The sequence below is a fragment of the Manis javanica genome, chromosome 14, assembly GCF_040802235.1.
Source record: "Manis javanica isolate MJ-LG chromosome 14, MJ_LKY, whole genome shotgun sequence".
Taxonomy (NCBI): domain Eukaryota; kingdom Metazoa; phylum Chordata; class Mammalia; order Pholidota; family Manidae; genus Manis; species Manis javanica.
In genome coordinates this window covers 82,133,972-82,150,949 of record NC_133169.1, presented here as the reverse complement: position 1 = coordinate 82,150,949, position 16,978 = coordinate 82,133,972, and the positions used below count along the sequence as shown (strand labels likewise).

At 39.3% G+C, this 16,978-nt stretch overlaps 1 protein-coding gene across 1 annotated transcript; it reads left to right on the top strand.

Annotated features, from left to right (window-relative positions):
• The first annotated feature begins 2,418 nt into the window (after window positions 1–2,418).
• Window positions 2,419–16,412, top strand: SKP1 (S-phase kinase associated protein 1). The gene is made up of 6 exons (XM_017674592.3): window positions 2,419–2,576; window positions 5,383–5,479; window positions 10,251–10,324; window positions 12,912–13,055; window positions 14,656–14,796; window positions 15,520–16,412. The coding sequence occupies exons 2-6, from the start codon at window positions 5,383–5,385 to the stop codon at window positions 15,553–15,555; spliced, it is 492 nt and encodes a 163-aa protein (XP_017530081.1). The 5' UTR covers window positions 2,419–2,576; the 3' UTR covers window positions 15,556–16,412.
• Window positions 16,413–16,978: the final 566 nt, after the last annotated feature.

Sequence of the window (16,978 nt, the reverse complement as noted above, 5' to 3'; positions counted from 1 at the left end):
AGGGCAGCCTGGAGATCTCTGGTCACGGGGACTGGATGACTTCTTAGCTTACATGCTGTTCTTTGGGCACATATCTAGATAGAATACACACCCATGGGAAGGCAGCACCTGAGAAAGAGTATGAACTGAATTCTAAGCAGCAGAGACCCATTTTAGGTGTACTGAGAGGGCTGGTCCTCATAGGAATCCTCCTTTACTGCAATGAAATTCTATCAACAAAGAGAGATCATCTCTGGATATTAATTCACTATAAAAAGCAGATTTTCTCATCTGGACAGCTTGAATCAGAGGCCTTTAGTTTTCCTGGAGGAAGTATGCTGGTAACAGTTGTAAATTGAAAATATTCCTGGCATTAGAGGGATTGGGCCAAGATTTGAGAGACTGTGGCAGAAGCATAGCTAGGGCTGCAGCCTTAGCCCTGTGCTACAGTGGCTGACACTGGAAAAATCCCATCTCTTTGGTTTCCTTCCTCTTTAGAAAAAGGAGTTTTGATTCAATAGAGTGTGGAGTGACTGAAAGACGAGACCTCAGTTGTCACAGGGCCAGCTCTGCAGCCAGAGGAACCCCTGTCCCCTGACACCCACACACACCAAGGGGACTCTGTGGAGGCCAGTTCATTCTGACCTGGGCTGGTGAATATGGATAAAGGTGTGGGGATGAGTGGTCCCCAGCCTGCACCCCACAGTCCCGCAACTGTCTTGTCCCTCCTGAGTGGAGGGTTTCAAGGAGGGTAGGGCTTACTCGGGAAAGTGTGGAGCTAAAGGAATCATTGAGTCCCTACTACAGAGGTTTCTCAACTTACCCTGGGCTTAAGAATCACTTAGAGAACTTGCCTAAAAGGCAGAAAAACCTGCCCCAAGGGAGTCTGATTCATTTGATCAAGAGTGGACCCAGGAATCTGCATGTTTCTTGACCTGTCACCAATTTATTTTCTGAGGTAAAAAAATTTGAATATGTAATACATTCATATAGGTCAAAATCCAAAAGACCAAAAAGGGTACAAAGTGAAGTAATACCCCAAAACCTGCCCCTCAGTCACTTAGTTCCTCTCCCCTGAGGCAAACAATTTCTTGCAGTATCTTTCTTCAGATAATCAATGCATATAATAGTGTATATGAGTAAATGAAATCAGCACTTTAAAAACAAGTATCACTTGGCATTCTAATACTGGGGGTCCCTATATATATTTGGAAAAACATACACACCAACGTTAGGCAAGGCACTCTGCTGGGTCATCACGGTAGACGTGAAATCTGACACTGCCCAGTCCTGCTTAAGAAGTGTTACAAATTTAGAAGGTGCCACCTTGTATACCATGGGCAGGGGAGGAAAAGGGTCTCCAAGGCCTTGCCTAGGAGCCCTGAGGCTCGAGCTACTGAGGGCAAGGCTGTGTTGTGGAAAAAAAGTAGGAGCTGTAGGTCCTTTCATCTTCCTGTCATCAGCTGTGGCACCTGGCAGACACTGGACACCACAGCTTGCAGACAAAGACCAGGTAACCGAAGTCACTGCTTGCCCTCCCTGCCAGTCCCATCCCAAAGAGCTGAAGGCCTCTAATTTCGTTAGGAGGCCCTCTGTGGAAGTGTTTTTTGTCTCCCTGGCGTCAGGAATACCATCACGTGCCTGTTGGTTAGGTGAGCCAGGCGCCTTAAGTCTCCTAGGGATGGCGGCAATGTTCCCCAAGCACAGCAGGGTAAAGCCGGGCAAAGTCCCCGACTGGAGGGGGGATGGATTTGCAGACTAACCCCTTTCCTCTATAGAGTTAGCTTCATCCGATGGCCTTCAGGGAGCATCCCACACAGGACGGACCGTGGCTGACGGGCTCACTGCTGAATCCCCACTTCTGTGCCTGACACAAAGGGGCTGAAAATAAATTTGCTCAATGAGTGGATATTCACTGCCAGAAGGCCTCCTCTCTAGACTTCCCTGCCACAATCGTTATTTTTGGTTTGGAGGCCTCTTCACAAATCAACAACAAAGAGTTAAGAGCGCCAAACTGTGGAGTAAGGTTCAAATCCTTACCCCGCCACTAAACCGTTCGCAACCTGTTCCCTCACACATTAAGACTGCAAAGTCCATCGGCCATTCTTTCTCTGAGACCCCCGTTTTGCCGTCATGAAATACACACATACACGCACTGGTAACTTCGAGGGTTTTCAAGAACTGGGGTTTTTACTACGGCTTAGGACAGCCCCTGCCTGAAGGACCCTTGCAGGCTGCAGAGTTCCCCGTGCAGTCCCCGTTCCCGCTTTGAGGAGAGCGAGCCGCGCTGTGGAGGGTGGGGTTAAAAATCATCCCCGCCCCGGCCCGCTCTGCCCTGCACCGCCCTGCCGGCGCCCTGGACCCGCCTCGCTGTCGTCCTCCGCCTGCCGTCAGGCGATCTCGGCGGCCAGGCCGGCCGGCTCCGTGACGTCACTAGGCCTCGGGGTCCTCACCGACTGCGTCCTCTCCTATAAAGGCTGACGCCGCGCCGCGCCGCGCTGCTGTGGTGGCCTTGTCCTCTGCCTTCATCTTGGTTTAGCAGACGCTGCCCAGCTCTGGTCAGCCTCTGGCCCGTCGTTTCCTTGAGACAGAACACCGTGAGTAGCGGCCGACCGAGCTGGAAGGGGCGGTGGTGCTGCTGATAGCAAGCTTGGTGGCCGCACCGCTGCGGCTTTGGCCTGCCGGAGGCGGGAGTCAGCTGGGCCTGGCCTCCCCTCAGGCCCGGTGGACCCGTTGTGGGCCCCGTTGACTCGGAGGTTCTGGCGGACCCCATTCTCCCACCCCTCCCCTCGGCTCGCCTCGGCCTCTTCTGGCCGCGAGTCCTCCCGACGCCGGGTGGGCGTCGCCGGGCGGCTCACGGTGTGAGCTAGGCCCGGGATTGGGCCTTCTCTGCACCCGGCAGGCGTCAGCCGGCGCGAAGCTCAGCTGCAAGGGCCAGGTAGCGGCCCGGGGCCTCCCTTGGCGTTGAGCCTGTCGGTACTGGAGACCCAGGGCATGGGTGGCGGTGGGGCTTTTAATGGGGGTCCCTTTAATGGAGATCACGCTGTCGTGAGCGTGTGTCCTTGTTTGTTGTTTTGCTGTCCAAAGGGAGCGTGGCGGCGGTAGTCTGGGAGCGCTGAGTTCTTGGGTCCCTTCCGTTCTCCTGGTGTCTGGCGTCACTAGTCACCGGCCCCCGCTAACTGCTGGGGCTGAATCTTTGCAGATAGCCGCTCGCTCCTTCTGAATATTTATTTATTCATTATTTTGGCACAGCCTGGAGTTGCCGAAACAACGGTTGTAATAGCAGATTCCAGATCCCGTCGTCATTATGGTGTGACTTTTAAGAGCTCTAACTTTAAAAGCCAGACACATCGAGTTAAGTTTTACAGGGATAGGACGTTGACTTGCTTGGTTCACTTTTTAATGGAGACTTAAGGCCTGGGGTTTGGGGTCATGACATTTTCATCAAAGCGTCACAATAGAATGTCTCTGTGTCACAGAGCAACGCAGACTTCTCCACTCTGCCTTCTAAAAGAAGTGTTAGATTTTTTCGGCTCACTTCGAAACACAGATTTTTCTTTCTGATGTTGGAACCCACTTCATGCCAGGCATGGAGGGTGATTTAATTTCCAAGTACCAGAGCCTAAGGAATTGAAGAATTGGCCTTTAAAGTATGTCAAATCAAAATTTCATCCATTATTATCTGTAAACTTTGCTCTGAATTCCAGCTCTATAACATGAATAAAAGAGTTCTCTTTGAGTATTGTTTACAATTACAAAGTGCATCGAATTACAGAGTAACCGATTAGCCTCTCTGTTACTTAACAAGATCCCTTAAGAGTAACCTAATACATGAAGTTGACTGTGACTAGGCAGATCTTGCTATTTATCCAGAGTTACTTGAAAGAAATGAAATGGTCGTCTTGCTTAAAAGTAATCTTATCAGCTGCATTGCCACACCTGTGATTCTGTAATGTTAATTTCAGTGCTAGGGAACATACAAAGACATTTATTATTCTGTAATTAAAAACTGGGCTCACCTTAAAATATTTCTTTTGGGGATATGAACTTTTAGTTCCTTGTCATAGCGAAGGGCCTCTGCTCTGGGCCTTTCTCCATTGAACAGGACAACTGCATTATTGGCAAGTACTAAGCAACATGGAGAAGCAGACATATTTGAACTGAAAAGTGAAATTTGATCCCAATGATGGATGAGTGACAGCAGGATAGTTCAATGTCTGGTTTTAAAACATAGCTTTAATTTTTCTGTTCTCTAACAGCTCTGTTTGGGGGATGGAGACAATTGTCTGGGAAAAGCTGAATGAGTATTTTAACTGATTTAATGGGTCTTAAGTCTTAGAACCTAAAATAGGTGCATTGAATGTTTCAAATGCCAAATTCTACACTTGCAAATGAACATTGGCATCGCAGGATTATGAATACCTCAGAAGCATGGACCTTTAAAATATATATATATATATATATATATATATATGCTTGAAATTTGAAGAGGTCTCGAATTAATCTTTACAGTTAGGTAGTATTGCTGCATTTATCCCCTCTCTTGCACCCTTTTTCCCAAGAATCTGAAGATGGGAAGAAATTGGCTGGCTTAGAAATTTTAATTTTAAACAGGTTTTTGTTTGTTCGTTTGTTTTCCGCCACAACTCAAGTCTTTGAGTTTAATTGCTTAATTAACTTTTATGTAAGAGGCATCTTTTTCTTGACTCATAATTGATCTGAGTTAATACATTTTTGCAGAAAGTAATAGGATTTTGGCAGATCTCAAACGTGGACAACTGGATAGTAAAGGAAGACGAGGAACTTAAATTTCAGAGTCCTTATTTTTTGGTTTAGGGAGTTATATCGACATCTGCTTATCTTTATATCTTTTATTCTCTTGTGTATGGTCTTACATTTGTGAAACATAAGTATATCCTGATCTTCTCTTTGGATTTTTCACTGTAAATCACGCTATGTGAAAATTACTCTTATTTGGTAGTTTATTTTTACTGAACTCCCTCAGGTTTGCAGGTGGTTAATTGTGGCAGTTTATTCAAATGGAGTAGTTAGTATTCACTGAGAGCAGAAAGGCAGGCAAAGAGTAGTAAGTCAATTTTAGATACATTTTGCACATCAAAAGTACAGAATTCAACCCTAAAATTAATCCCAGTAATGAGTTCAGTAGGGCAGGCCTTAAAAGCTGCTGTTCCTAGGAGTTACACTTTGAAAAAATTTGGTGGAAACACTTGTATGCTAGCCTGTGACAACCACTTACAGTGTTTTCCAGGGTTTTGCATTATAAGTCTTTAAAATTTTATAGTGAATAAGTTAGAGGACTTCTAACAGACTGTAGTTGTTGAAATGTCATATAAAACTAATCTCTCTTAAACTTCAAATTCAGGATAATACCTTTTTTTTCAGATGCCTTCAATTAAGTTGCAGAGTTCTGATGGAGAGATATTTGAAGTTGACGTTGAAATTGCCAAACAGTCTGTGACTATCAAGACCATGTTGGAAGGTAAGTTTTATTAGAAAACATGGGTTTGGGGAAAGGGGAAGAAATACGTAATTTGAGATAACCTTTTAACACTGGATTCATATAAGTAACAATCTGTCATAAAATGCTCAAGAGTATGAAGGCAGGGGGTAGAGTTTAAAGTTCTAACTACATTTTTCTTATACAGGTCATCCTTTCTGCACTGTCTCAATTAATGAGGTTTTTGCCTTATTAAATAGATAAGACAATAAGCTCATACTGAAATGATTTCTGAGCCTCAGTCAATGGCCCATTTCTGTTTTGAGTATACTTGGATTCACAATATCTAGTGGCAAAAAATAAAAGCCTGTGGAAAAGAGATACCTTTCTATGTGGTAGGTAAATAGAGCACCTTATTGCAGCAGAAGGGAGTAAGCTGAGTAGATTGTAAACTGAGATTTTTTTCTTTAACCAGCTTTTCCCTTTTGTCTATTTTGTTATTCCTCTGAAACTACTGCAGATCATTATATGTAGCACATCAAAAAAGTAAGGCAAGAAAACCAGTCCTGACAAATTTTGAAACTTTTACTAGTTAATGTGGATCTCAGTATTACCAGTGGGTTGCTGGACATTAATAAATGGAGACATACAAGGCAGTTTCAAGAATTGGTAAAAAAATAAAAACTTAGTAGTAATAAGAATGTTCTTCAGTAGTCAGATAACAAAGGTTTTTATGTAGGGAAGATCTGTAGCTTATACACACTTAAGCAAAGAGAAGAGTTACATGCCAAGCACTAGCTATATGCTGGTGAAAAGAAGCTAAGTACGAAATGGTCTTTGCCCTTAAAGAATTTATAAACTAGGAAGGAAGACAGACACCAAACAAGACAAACTGTCACATGGTATAACTAATTCATTAATAAAATTGTGTGCCAGGTGGTGCTATGGGAATATCTTGGCTGATGTTACTCTTCATGCTTGTGGAGAAATTGCAGTGTGTATTACTGCAGTGAGGTGATATTTCACATGTAGTAAAATTAGGATGTTTTGGGAGATGATTCTGAGGTAAAGTAGATGGGATATGTTGGAGAAAAGTAAAATTGAAATTTTTAGTGGGGGTCTATGGGGCGGGATGAGATAGTGATACTGTAGTTGGTAGAGCTGAAGAATGGGTTTCAGAGGAATGGAGAGAAAATGACTTTGAGCTTGAACATAGTATGTATGTTTGAGATTGCTTCAGAACATCTTTGTAACAGTCTACTAAGCAATTGAGTATGTGGACCTTGGTCACTGAGTTGTAGACTGCTGGAGGTAAATAGACTTACTTCATCCGATGAGTTATGGGAGTATAGGAGTAAGTGAGGTTGGTAGGCAGCCATATTGGGGCGGGAAGGGCAGTGTTAAGAGTGTAGAAGTTGGAGGAGGAGGATTAGCAGAGGATTTGAGGAAGGCATTTTGAGGTGACCAGAGTGATCCTCAGATTCTTACACTGCAGACTAGTCATTGAGGATTTCACAGTTTGTAAGTTAAGACAACTTCCAAAAGATAATAGGTGTCAGAGACAGAAGCTGAATTGTGGAGCATGTGTCTTCTGTTTTCTAAGCAGGTGGCTTCTGTTTGCTGATAAAAGCTGAACATGTAATTCTTTTTGGTAATTGATACCAATCACGTGTCGCTTTCAGTCCTTCCTGTTCCCTGGTAACTTACATACACAGATCATTTCTATTAAGTTGTAAACCCCTTGGTACATCCCACAGTCACTGTTCATCAAGTACGTGTTGAATGAAGAACTATGTATGGTCACTAATAGAGTGTGAAAGCAATCCATGTGTCCCTACAGGCAGGTGAGTAAGGCTTTATCTAGAAGATGTAGAAACTGATACCAAAATTGATGCCTGAATACTTGCTTTGGCAATGAAAGTGTTCTTTATTTCTTCTTAGTTGGTGCCTGGCACACTAATCTGTCCTGTGCTGCTTCAGAGAAGCATTTGCCAGTGTAAGAATACAGGGCTTCTTGAAGGTTTTCCATGCCAGCTTTGATCAGTGAAGCAAGTAGACTGATAGATGGCAACAGTTTTGTGATTTATTTCCTTCCATTGCCTTTGGGCATCAAAGGTGAATGGCTTTATCTTAAGTACCAATAGTTTGTATAGAATTCTAGCCTTTTGAGGACTGGAGTCTATTTAGAGTTCAGCAACTTACTGCTTTCCTTATTTTCCATCTGAGAATCTCTGGTTATGGGTTTTTTTATGACTTAGAAAACAAAAATGAAACCTTGTAATCACAGGACAATCAGAAGTGAAAATCTTGGCATATATATGGATTGACTGATTTTTTTTTTCAGGTCCATGGTGTGGTGTCAGGATACAGGTGTCTTTCAGAAGTCCTTGAAACTAAATAGCTTAAAGGAGTGACTGTTGCTAGTTGTGCATTCAGTCTAAAAGCAAAAAATATTGCAAATCCTTAGTTTAAATGCTAGAGAAGTGATTCTTTACAACCAGAAGGACCTTAGTTTTAAGGTGACTTTAGTATTCTTCCAAATACTAATAGGATCTAAACAAGCTGGTCTTCTGTATTGCTTCCTTTAATATCCTAATTCCCCAAAACACAGGTGTTTTACATAGTGTACCTTCCTCTCTGATTAAAAATATTTCACACTAGTTCAGGAAAAGCATAAGTGGCTTCGTCCAAATTGAGATAGTGTCATTTCATAGTGTTACTCTAGGCTGCAATGGGATCAGGGAAAGGCATTGGTGGAAATGAGGAGAGGGCAAGTGAGTGAGTTCATCCACACGGAAAATATATAGGAGAATCCATCCATATACTTTTTGAATCTACTCTTAACTTTCCCATTCCACTGGAATTGCTTGTTAATCTCAGTGACTTCCATGTTATCAAGTGCATCATCTATTTATTTTTTCTAGACCTATTGACAGCATTTGACAGTTAACCATTCTGTTCTACATTTGGCTACCAGGATACCTGCTATTAATACTTCACTCACAGCCTTCTGTCTCCCCGTCTTTAAAGCCTGTAGTTCCTCAGAGCTTGCCTTAATTAGTGGACCTCTTCTCTCTGTCTACACTCTTGTTCCCCTGGTCATCTCATCTATTCCTAATAGTGTTAGAAACCATCTATATACCAATTCCCAAACTTAGAGTTCTGATCTCTTCTTTCGATTTTTAGACTTAGATATTTAACCTCTTGGTCTATCCTTGCATATATAGTAGGTATCTCAAACTTATGAAATAAGAATTCTTGATTCCCTGCCTTCCAAGTTAAGTCCCCTTCCTCGTGTCAATTAATGGCAACTCCAGTGGCAGCTCTATCCATGTAGCTCCCCGTGTCCTAAACGTTAGTGTTCCTTCACTCTTCACATTCTACTCCCATCTTTTGGCAAATCCTATTGCCTCCATCTTCGAAAGGCGTAACAGAATTGGACCAGTTCTTTCATAGCTATAAACCTGTACAAGCCACCATTTTGTAACTGGATGATTGCCAGTCCCGTAATTGGTTTCCCTCTTTCCCCCCAGCTCTCTGCTGTCTCTTCCCTATACAGTGGCCAAAATGCACAAACCCCTATTACTACCAGGCTCTGTTACTGCTCTTGACTGTTCTTTTTACCCTTGCTCACTCTGCTCTAGTGACACTATAGAATCCATAGTGTTTCTGATACTTCTTTCAGAAGGCCTTTGCATTTGCTATTTCCTCTGCTTAGGTGTTCTTTCCTTTAGGATTTTCTTAAAATGTCATCTCAGTGAGGCATCCTGAGCCACTCTTATCTAAAATTGCAACAATTCCTCTCATCCTCCTGTGTTCATTGCTGACCATGTTAGCATAACTGGTAACTGCTACAACCAATATAGTGCTGTAGTAACTTTTGACCCCCAGTCTTGGTACTTACTGCCCTTTAAGTAGCTTTCTTTGGTAGCTCTTTACTGAAGGACAGACCCATGTGATTTGAAAAAATATTCTTATTTAGAATCTTTAAGGAACATAAGGATTTTATAAGTTTTTTCTTTGGAGTTCACCAACCACTTTGAGAAACTGAAAGTTAGGCCTTTTTTACCAGAGAAACCTATAGATTCAAAATTATAGGTAATATGTATGTGATGAATAACACTAAAGGGTATGTACTGAAACTAAGTCCCTTAACCCATGTTCTTGTTAACTTCCCTAGACATAATATTGTTGTCAATTCCTTATGTGTCCTTTTGGAGATATTTTAATATGCATATATACTTACATTTTCATTTATTCAGATTGTTTTATCTTTTTATACCTGGCTTTTAAAAACTTGAAAAACATACCAGTATATATGGAGCTGCCTGCCTTATTTTTGTCAGTGGCTGCATGATCTGTTTCGTGTGTATATGTACATGTTTGGGCTTCAGATTTTAATAGATTGAGATTCTGTTATTTATAGTACTTTACATTTTATTTTTCTAAATGCGCAGTGCATGTTGTACAGTTTGGTATAAAGACTAAGGATAAGGATCTGGTTTTAATTTTTTTCCAAATGGCTGTCCAATTGTCTCATTCCCACTTACTAAATCACATTCTTTCCTAATTGAGAACTCTCTTTATATAATATTTCTGTATTTGTCTACTCACACATTTTATATAGTTTTGGGTGGTTCACAGACCTTTTAGTTACTACCAATTTTAAATCCTCTTAAGAGAACTATTAATAAAGTACTCCTTACAGGCTTAGACAGTGTCTTGCAAGTTATTTGTTTGAGTCACAACCTGGTTGGTGTAAATGTTGCAGTGGTGTTAGGAAATAATGGCAACTCTCTTCTGGTTTTCTTAGATTTGGGAATGGATGATGAAGGAGATGATGACCCAGTTCCTCTACCAAATGTTAATGCAGCAATATTAAAAAAGGTAAGGTAGTAAATAAAGTATACACTTGTGTATGCACCTATCTTTTTTTTTATTTAACAATATTCTGGTGATCTTTCTATATTGAAGACAGCTTCCTTTACAACACAACACAACATAGTATGATTATGACTCTAAATATTTGTTGTGGTTGATTTAACCTGGCTGTGTGACTATTTGAATTGTCTAGTCTTTTTCCATTAACATTTAAATTACTGAAATATAATAGTATATTCTTAGCAGAAGGGAAAATTTTTTGTATTGTTTGTGCATAGAATTTGGGGTGTGCCCCAAAGGGAGCTTGAGAATAAGAGGTGTGCTTGTTTTGTTTTTAGTTAATCACTTTACCTTGTATCTGAGCATAAATGGCTCTCCATATTGAGTAGGATTTTAGTGTTTCAGGGCACAGCTCCTTAACAGAGCCAGGTATTCATCTGAAGAGACAGCAGCCAATTTCCACATTGAGGGGAAAGCTGGTTAGTCCTAGAGATGGGAATGGTCAGATCCAGTTGGCCCCTACCTAGAGGATTTTCAGAGGTCATTGACCAGATATGATTTCATCTTATGCTTTCTCTTGACCCTGGCATGAGATGCTACTACACTGCATATTTTTCCATACTCTTACCATGATCTGCTATTAGTAGTCTTTTTAATTGCCCCAGACTGGGTCAAAAAGTGATTCTCTAAGCCCGAACATTTTTTGCATGTCTGTTACTGACTATTTATATTTTCTGCATTGTCTTTTGCTTTAAAAAAAAAATTGTCATAAAATACAACAAAATTTACCATTTTAACTTTTTAAATTGTACAGTTCAGTGGCATTTAGTACATTTACATTGTGCAACCATCCCCACTCTCTCTAGAACTTTTGTCATCCCAAACTGAAAACTCTGTACCCATTAAACAATAATGGGTTTAATTTATCCCATTCTCCCTTCCCTCTAGCCCCTTGTAGCCCATTTTGTTTTCTCTCTTAATGAATTTGGCTCTATGTGCATATAAATGGCATCATACAGTATTTATCCTTTTTGTGTCTGGCTTATTTCTCTTAGCATAATGTTTTCAAGGTTCATCCGTTTTATAGTCTAATGGACTTTTTATAGGAATTCTTTAGAGTTTCTGCCACTTGTCTAATGTCAGTTCATACTATTTTATGGTTTAGAAGCTTTATATTTTATCTAGTTAGAACTCTTTTCTGGCTTCTGGGTTTTGTCTTACAATTAACATTCTATTATATAGTATGTAAATGCTTCTAAAAGGACTTTCACTTGCATTCATTCAAAGACTTGGCATTTTTTAGGTGCTGAAGGTGCAGCAGTAAACAGCAGTCTCTGCTATTTACAGTCTAAAGATGTGGGGGAAACATACCATATAAGAAATACATCAAATGGAAAAACTATAGAGTACAAGTGGGTTGGTAGGTGGATAGTTAACTACTTTTAAAATAAAGATGGTCAGGAAATGCCTTACGGAGAAGATGATCTTTGAACAGAGGAGAATATGTGAAGGAAGAGAATCCCGTGCAGTGACCTTAAGACAAAAAACATGCCCTACCTTTTGAGGAAAGTTGGGGATAAAACTTGTGTGTGGTGTCTACAGCACAGTGAACAAGGAAGGAGCAGAGAAGGTCAGAGTTAATGGGCTGGGGTATACGGGCTGCTTGTAAGTTTTCTTCAACTGATTAATGGTAAAGGTATACAGTAAAATCTTCCATCCTATCTCTCATCTGACCAGAAACCCCATAAGTAACAATCACTAATTTCTTGAAATTGAACTACACAGCAAACACCCATTGACTGACAGCCTAGATTCTACAACTTAGCACTGTTAGTGTTGATTTTGGTCTTCGGTACATAGTCTAGCTAATCAACTTCCTCAAACTTTGTAATGTGTTCATTCCCCTACTGAGGAAACATTTAGGCTTTTCCTTCTTTGTTCTTATAACCAAATAGTCTCATGAACATGTCTGGGTTATTTAGAATTGCTTGGTGATAATGTATGTACGTATTCAGCTTCACTAGATAGTGCTAGATTATTTTTCAAAGGGGTTACACCAATTTACACACCAGTAAAAGAGTTCATGTTGTCCTCACATTATTGCCAATGATCTGCATCAAAATGATTTTTTTTTGCAATCTAAAGTAGTATATGACTGTAGCATTAATTTTGCATCTAATGAGGCTTAGCAGTTCTCCAGATTTCTTTTGTGAGTAGCCTATTCATATCTTTAGCTCATTTCTTTGTAGTGATCTTTAAGATTTTATATTCTATAGGGTAATTCATTGTCAGTTGTACATGTTGCATTTTTTTTCCTAGTCATTGTCCTGTCTTTTTGTACAGAAGCTTTTTAATATGGTCAAGTATAGTAATCTGTCTGATGGTTCACTATTATCTAAGATCTTCTACCCTGTTGTGAATCCTTGTGAAGATTCCTCAAGCTTCATTTTTGCTTTTTATGTTTGGCTATTAACTTTGTTATTCAAGTCAACTAGTAGATGTTTCTTAGCCAATTGTAGGAATAACTGCCCCAGCAGTGGAATGAGGACGTTGTGATAAAATGCTACAGAGGAATGAACTTTTGTTCTTGTAGGTCATTCAGTGGTGCACCCATCACAAGGATGACCCTCCTCCCCCTGAGGATGATGAGAACAAAGAAAAGCGAACAGATGATATCCCTGTTTGGGACCAAGAATTCCTGAAAGTTGACCAAGGAACACTTTTTGAACTTATTCTGGTATGTTTTTAATGTATATAAGATTTCTCTAGTCCAGAGCCTTTAGTACTTTTTATAGAGTTAAATTTGTTAAATTCACTGATACTGAATTTTAACACCCTGAACTCAAATGCAATGCTATATGTAAATCCATGTACCAATAATCACATTGAATGTAAATGGTCTAAACACAAAGGGTGGAGATTGTCACATTGGATAGAAAAAATATAAGACTCAGCTATTCTGTGTATGAAAACTGAATTTAAATACAAAGACAGTAGAGGTTTAAAGGGTAGAAAAAGATACATTGTGCTTACAATTGAAAAACTAGAGTGACTTAATTAAAGTAAATTTCAGAGCAAAGATTAACAAAGAGGGTCATTGCCTAGTGATAAAAGGATCAGTTCATTGTTAAAAGGAAATAATGATAGTCAACAATATTGTACTATCTTTGTTGACAGTAACTACACTTCCTGGGCTGTGAGCATTTAATTATGTAAATAGCTGTTGAATTACTATGTTGTACATTTGAAACCAATAGAATATTGTATATCAACTATACTTCAATAAAAAGACTTTTTTTAAAAAGAGGAAATAATCCTAAACATTTGTACCTAAAAGCTGAGCCTCTAAAAAGTGAAACAAAAACAAATAGAACTCAGAGGATAAACAGACAAATCCACAGAGATTTCAACAAATGTCTCTAAATAATTGATAAAACAAGTAGAGAATCTGTAAGGCTATCGAAGACTTGAATAACACTATATACCATTTTGTCCTAATTGGCATTTAAAGATCATTACATCTAATGACAGCAAAATACATATTCTTTTCAAGCATATACTACCAAGAAAGACATATTCTGGGCCATAAAACAAGTCTCAAACTTGAAAGGATTCAGTTCATGTACACGGTGTGTGTTTTCCGATCACAATGGAATTAATCATAAATCAATAATAGCTGGAAAATCTGCAGGCATTTGAAAACTAAATAGCACACTTCTTATTAACCCATGAGTCAAAAAAGAAAAAAAAAACAACAAAAGTATTTTGACCTGAATGGAAATAGAACACAACACATGAAAATCTGTGAGATGCAGCTAAAGTAGTATTTAGAGGGGAAATTGATAAATCTTGAACACCTACATTGGAAAAGAAGTTTCAAATCTATGATCTAAGGTTTGACCTTAAAAAGTTAATGAAAGATGAAGTTAAACCTAAAGAAAGGGAATGTTGAAGTGGAGAAATCAATAAATAGAAAACAGAAAAATGGTAGAGAAAATCAAGAGAGACTAAATGCTGATTCTTTCAGAAGATAAGTAAAATACAATGCTAAATATTTTAGTACAGATTTGATATGGCACTTGCACACATGCATACCCCTCTGCCAGTAGTGGGCATTCTTAAACATTTGAGATAGTGTAGTTTGCTTAAGGCAGCTCAGTATTATAGAGGTGTGACAAAGAAGAGGACAAGAAAAATATTTCAACAGAATTTGATTTGTTTTTTCATTTAATTTCTTAAAATTAACTAGCATTTTAAACTTAGATAGGGGTTTCAGTCATTATCTTTCAATTTATTTTTGAACATGAAGTTCACTGTAATAATAAATCACTTTATAGGCTGCAAACTACTTAGACATCAAAGGTCTGCTTGATGTTACGTGCAAGACTGTTGCCAACATGATCAAGGGGAAAACTCCTGAGGAGATTCGCAAGACCTTCAATATCAAAAATGACTTCACTGAAGAAGAGGAAGCCCAGGTAGGTAGCCCACAGCTTGTCCTTGATTGCATTCTTTTTTTTTTTATTGCATTCTTTTTAAAAGAGACTAAAACTCATAACATGCCAGGAACAGAGTTGTGACTGTATCAAAGAATCCTGACCATACTTTAGAATAATAGGTACTTCTATGTCCTAAAAATATTTTGATTTAGAGTCTGCCTATGAGTCTAACCATTTGGATGGTACTGCTCTTTTATAAGCATAAGAGCAATTAGTTTTCAACTAGTGGTGCTCTTTGATATTTATTCCTTAGTAATGAACTAGTTTTGGTATCTGGGACCTTACATGTCAGCCATAAATAACTTAATTGCAGACAACCAGGCCCTATGCATGGTTGTAGTGCTAGCATCCTTCAAAGCGACTTAGTGAATGGGGAGGAAATTAATGAATAGATGAGAATGATTTTGTTGACACAGCTACAAACTGAAGTAATGTGAATGAACTATTTGAATTTGCTCTATCAGCTCTGGTGACTGAAGCTGTAATTGCCCATTGCCCTTACCTTTTTTTTTTGATGATCTCAGCAGGGCAGAATAAAAACTTGGGAGGCCAAGAATTGTAACCAGGAAGCATACTGTGAACCTGGTGTTTTTCCAGTTTCCCATCTGTCCCTTTCTGACCCCATCTTACAGGCAATCAGTGAATCACTGGGTGGTAGTCTTAGGAAAGGCTACTTATAGTACTCATAACTTTCTCTTCTAGGTGCGCAAAGAGAACCAGTGGTGTGAAGAGAAGTGAAATGTTATGCTTGACACTGTAACACTGTAAGGATTGTTCCAGATACTAGTTGCACTGCTCTGTTTATAATTGTTAATATTAGGCAAACAGTAGACAAATGCGCAAGAAATCAGTTGTATTAGCAGAAGTTGTCCTCACTGCATGTGTAGTTTGAGCACAGACTCCAAACCTATGGCCCCATGGCTGAGTTTCTCCTGGTATGATGAAAAGGTTTTCTTTTTCCTTTTTTTTTTTCTGAATAAAACTGAACTGTGGGTTCTCTATAGGAAGCAGCATTTTTTGGGCTTTCCTTCTTTTTGTAAAGTGATTTTTGCCTAGTTTATTGTCCAGTTAACTTTAGTTTAATGACCTTTTAAAAGTTGGCATTGTAAATAAAACAACTTGGAAAGTTTTCTGAAGTAGAATTAACAACGTATTATCTTTATTCATGAGTTGGAAACTGGAAAAAGGTTACTGAAGTAAATGTTCTGAGTGGGGTTATTGGGATGTCTTCCAGCTTCCTGGAGTCAGGGAGTACCACTGATAGCAGTAGCCTGTTCTTACATAGCAGGGCTCCCTTTAGTGAATCTGAGAACTTGTTTTTGCATTTTTAATCCTCAACTTTGAATATGTTGGCTAGAGACTCAGCTACTACTCAGTTTATGGCTTGGGGGAAATAAAACTAGACAGTTTATTAGCTTTTCAGTTAAAAAAGACACAACCCATGTGGTATGTCATCTTTTTATAATCTGATCTCATGTAGGGAAAACTGTTCACACTACTTGCATGTAAAAAATAAACCTTTAACATTAAAATGTGTGGCAAAACCCAGAAGTCATCATGAATGCAAGATAACTTTCAATAAAAAGTAAATTACATAGTAGGTAGTAAGTGGTTTGCTTTTGTGTGTTTAAATGTGTCTCTTCACTTAATATTAAATGAGTTAGATTTATGTACAGTTGTTTTGCTGGAAAATACTTGCAGGTGTTTCGTGTCTTAGCTCATGGGAAGCTGCTGACATAGCAATAGGGTTTTGATAGACTCTTCTCTCTTCTAATTGCTATTGATACGGTTCTCAGTTCCTGAATGGTGTACTCAGGCATACACAACCTCACAGCCATTTTTCTCTGACGCTCCCCTATAGCAGAATGAAGTTTTCTTGAAGGTTTGAGATGGCTCACAAATTTAAAAATACTTATCTCTTCTTTTTTCTCCCTTTAACAGTTAGTATCATCTGTATTCACATATAGTCTTACTGTGTTCTCTTCATTATTTGTTTATTGTGAGCTAGGCTGGCTCAGATTATTTAACAGTAGTTTGCCTTTATGTCAACCCTTGTGCTATATATATCTTAATGAAGTCTCATATGCTGTCTCACATGAATTCCATTTGTCTACAACAGATAGCAAACTATAGCCCTTGCTTTAGTGAAACCCAGCCCAGC

Coding starts and splice junctions, on each gene's coding strand:
- SKP1 (XM_017674592.3), top strand. CDS start 5,383: ATGCCTTCAATTAAGTTGCAGAGTTCTGATGGAGAGATATTTGAAGTT. Junction 10,325..12,911: donor ATGCAGCAATATTAAAAAAG/GTAAGGTAGTAA, acceptor TTGTTCTTGTAG/GTCATTCAGTGGTGCACCCA. Junction 14,797..15,519: donor CTGAAGAAGAGGAAGCCCAG/GTAGGTAGCCCA, acceptor TTTCTCTTCTAG/GTGCGCAAAGAGAACCAGTG.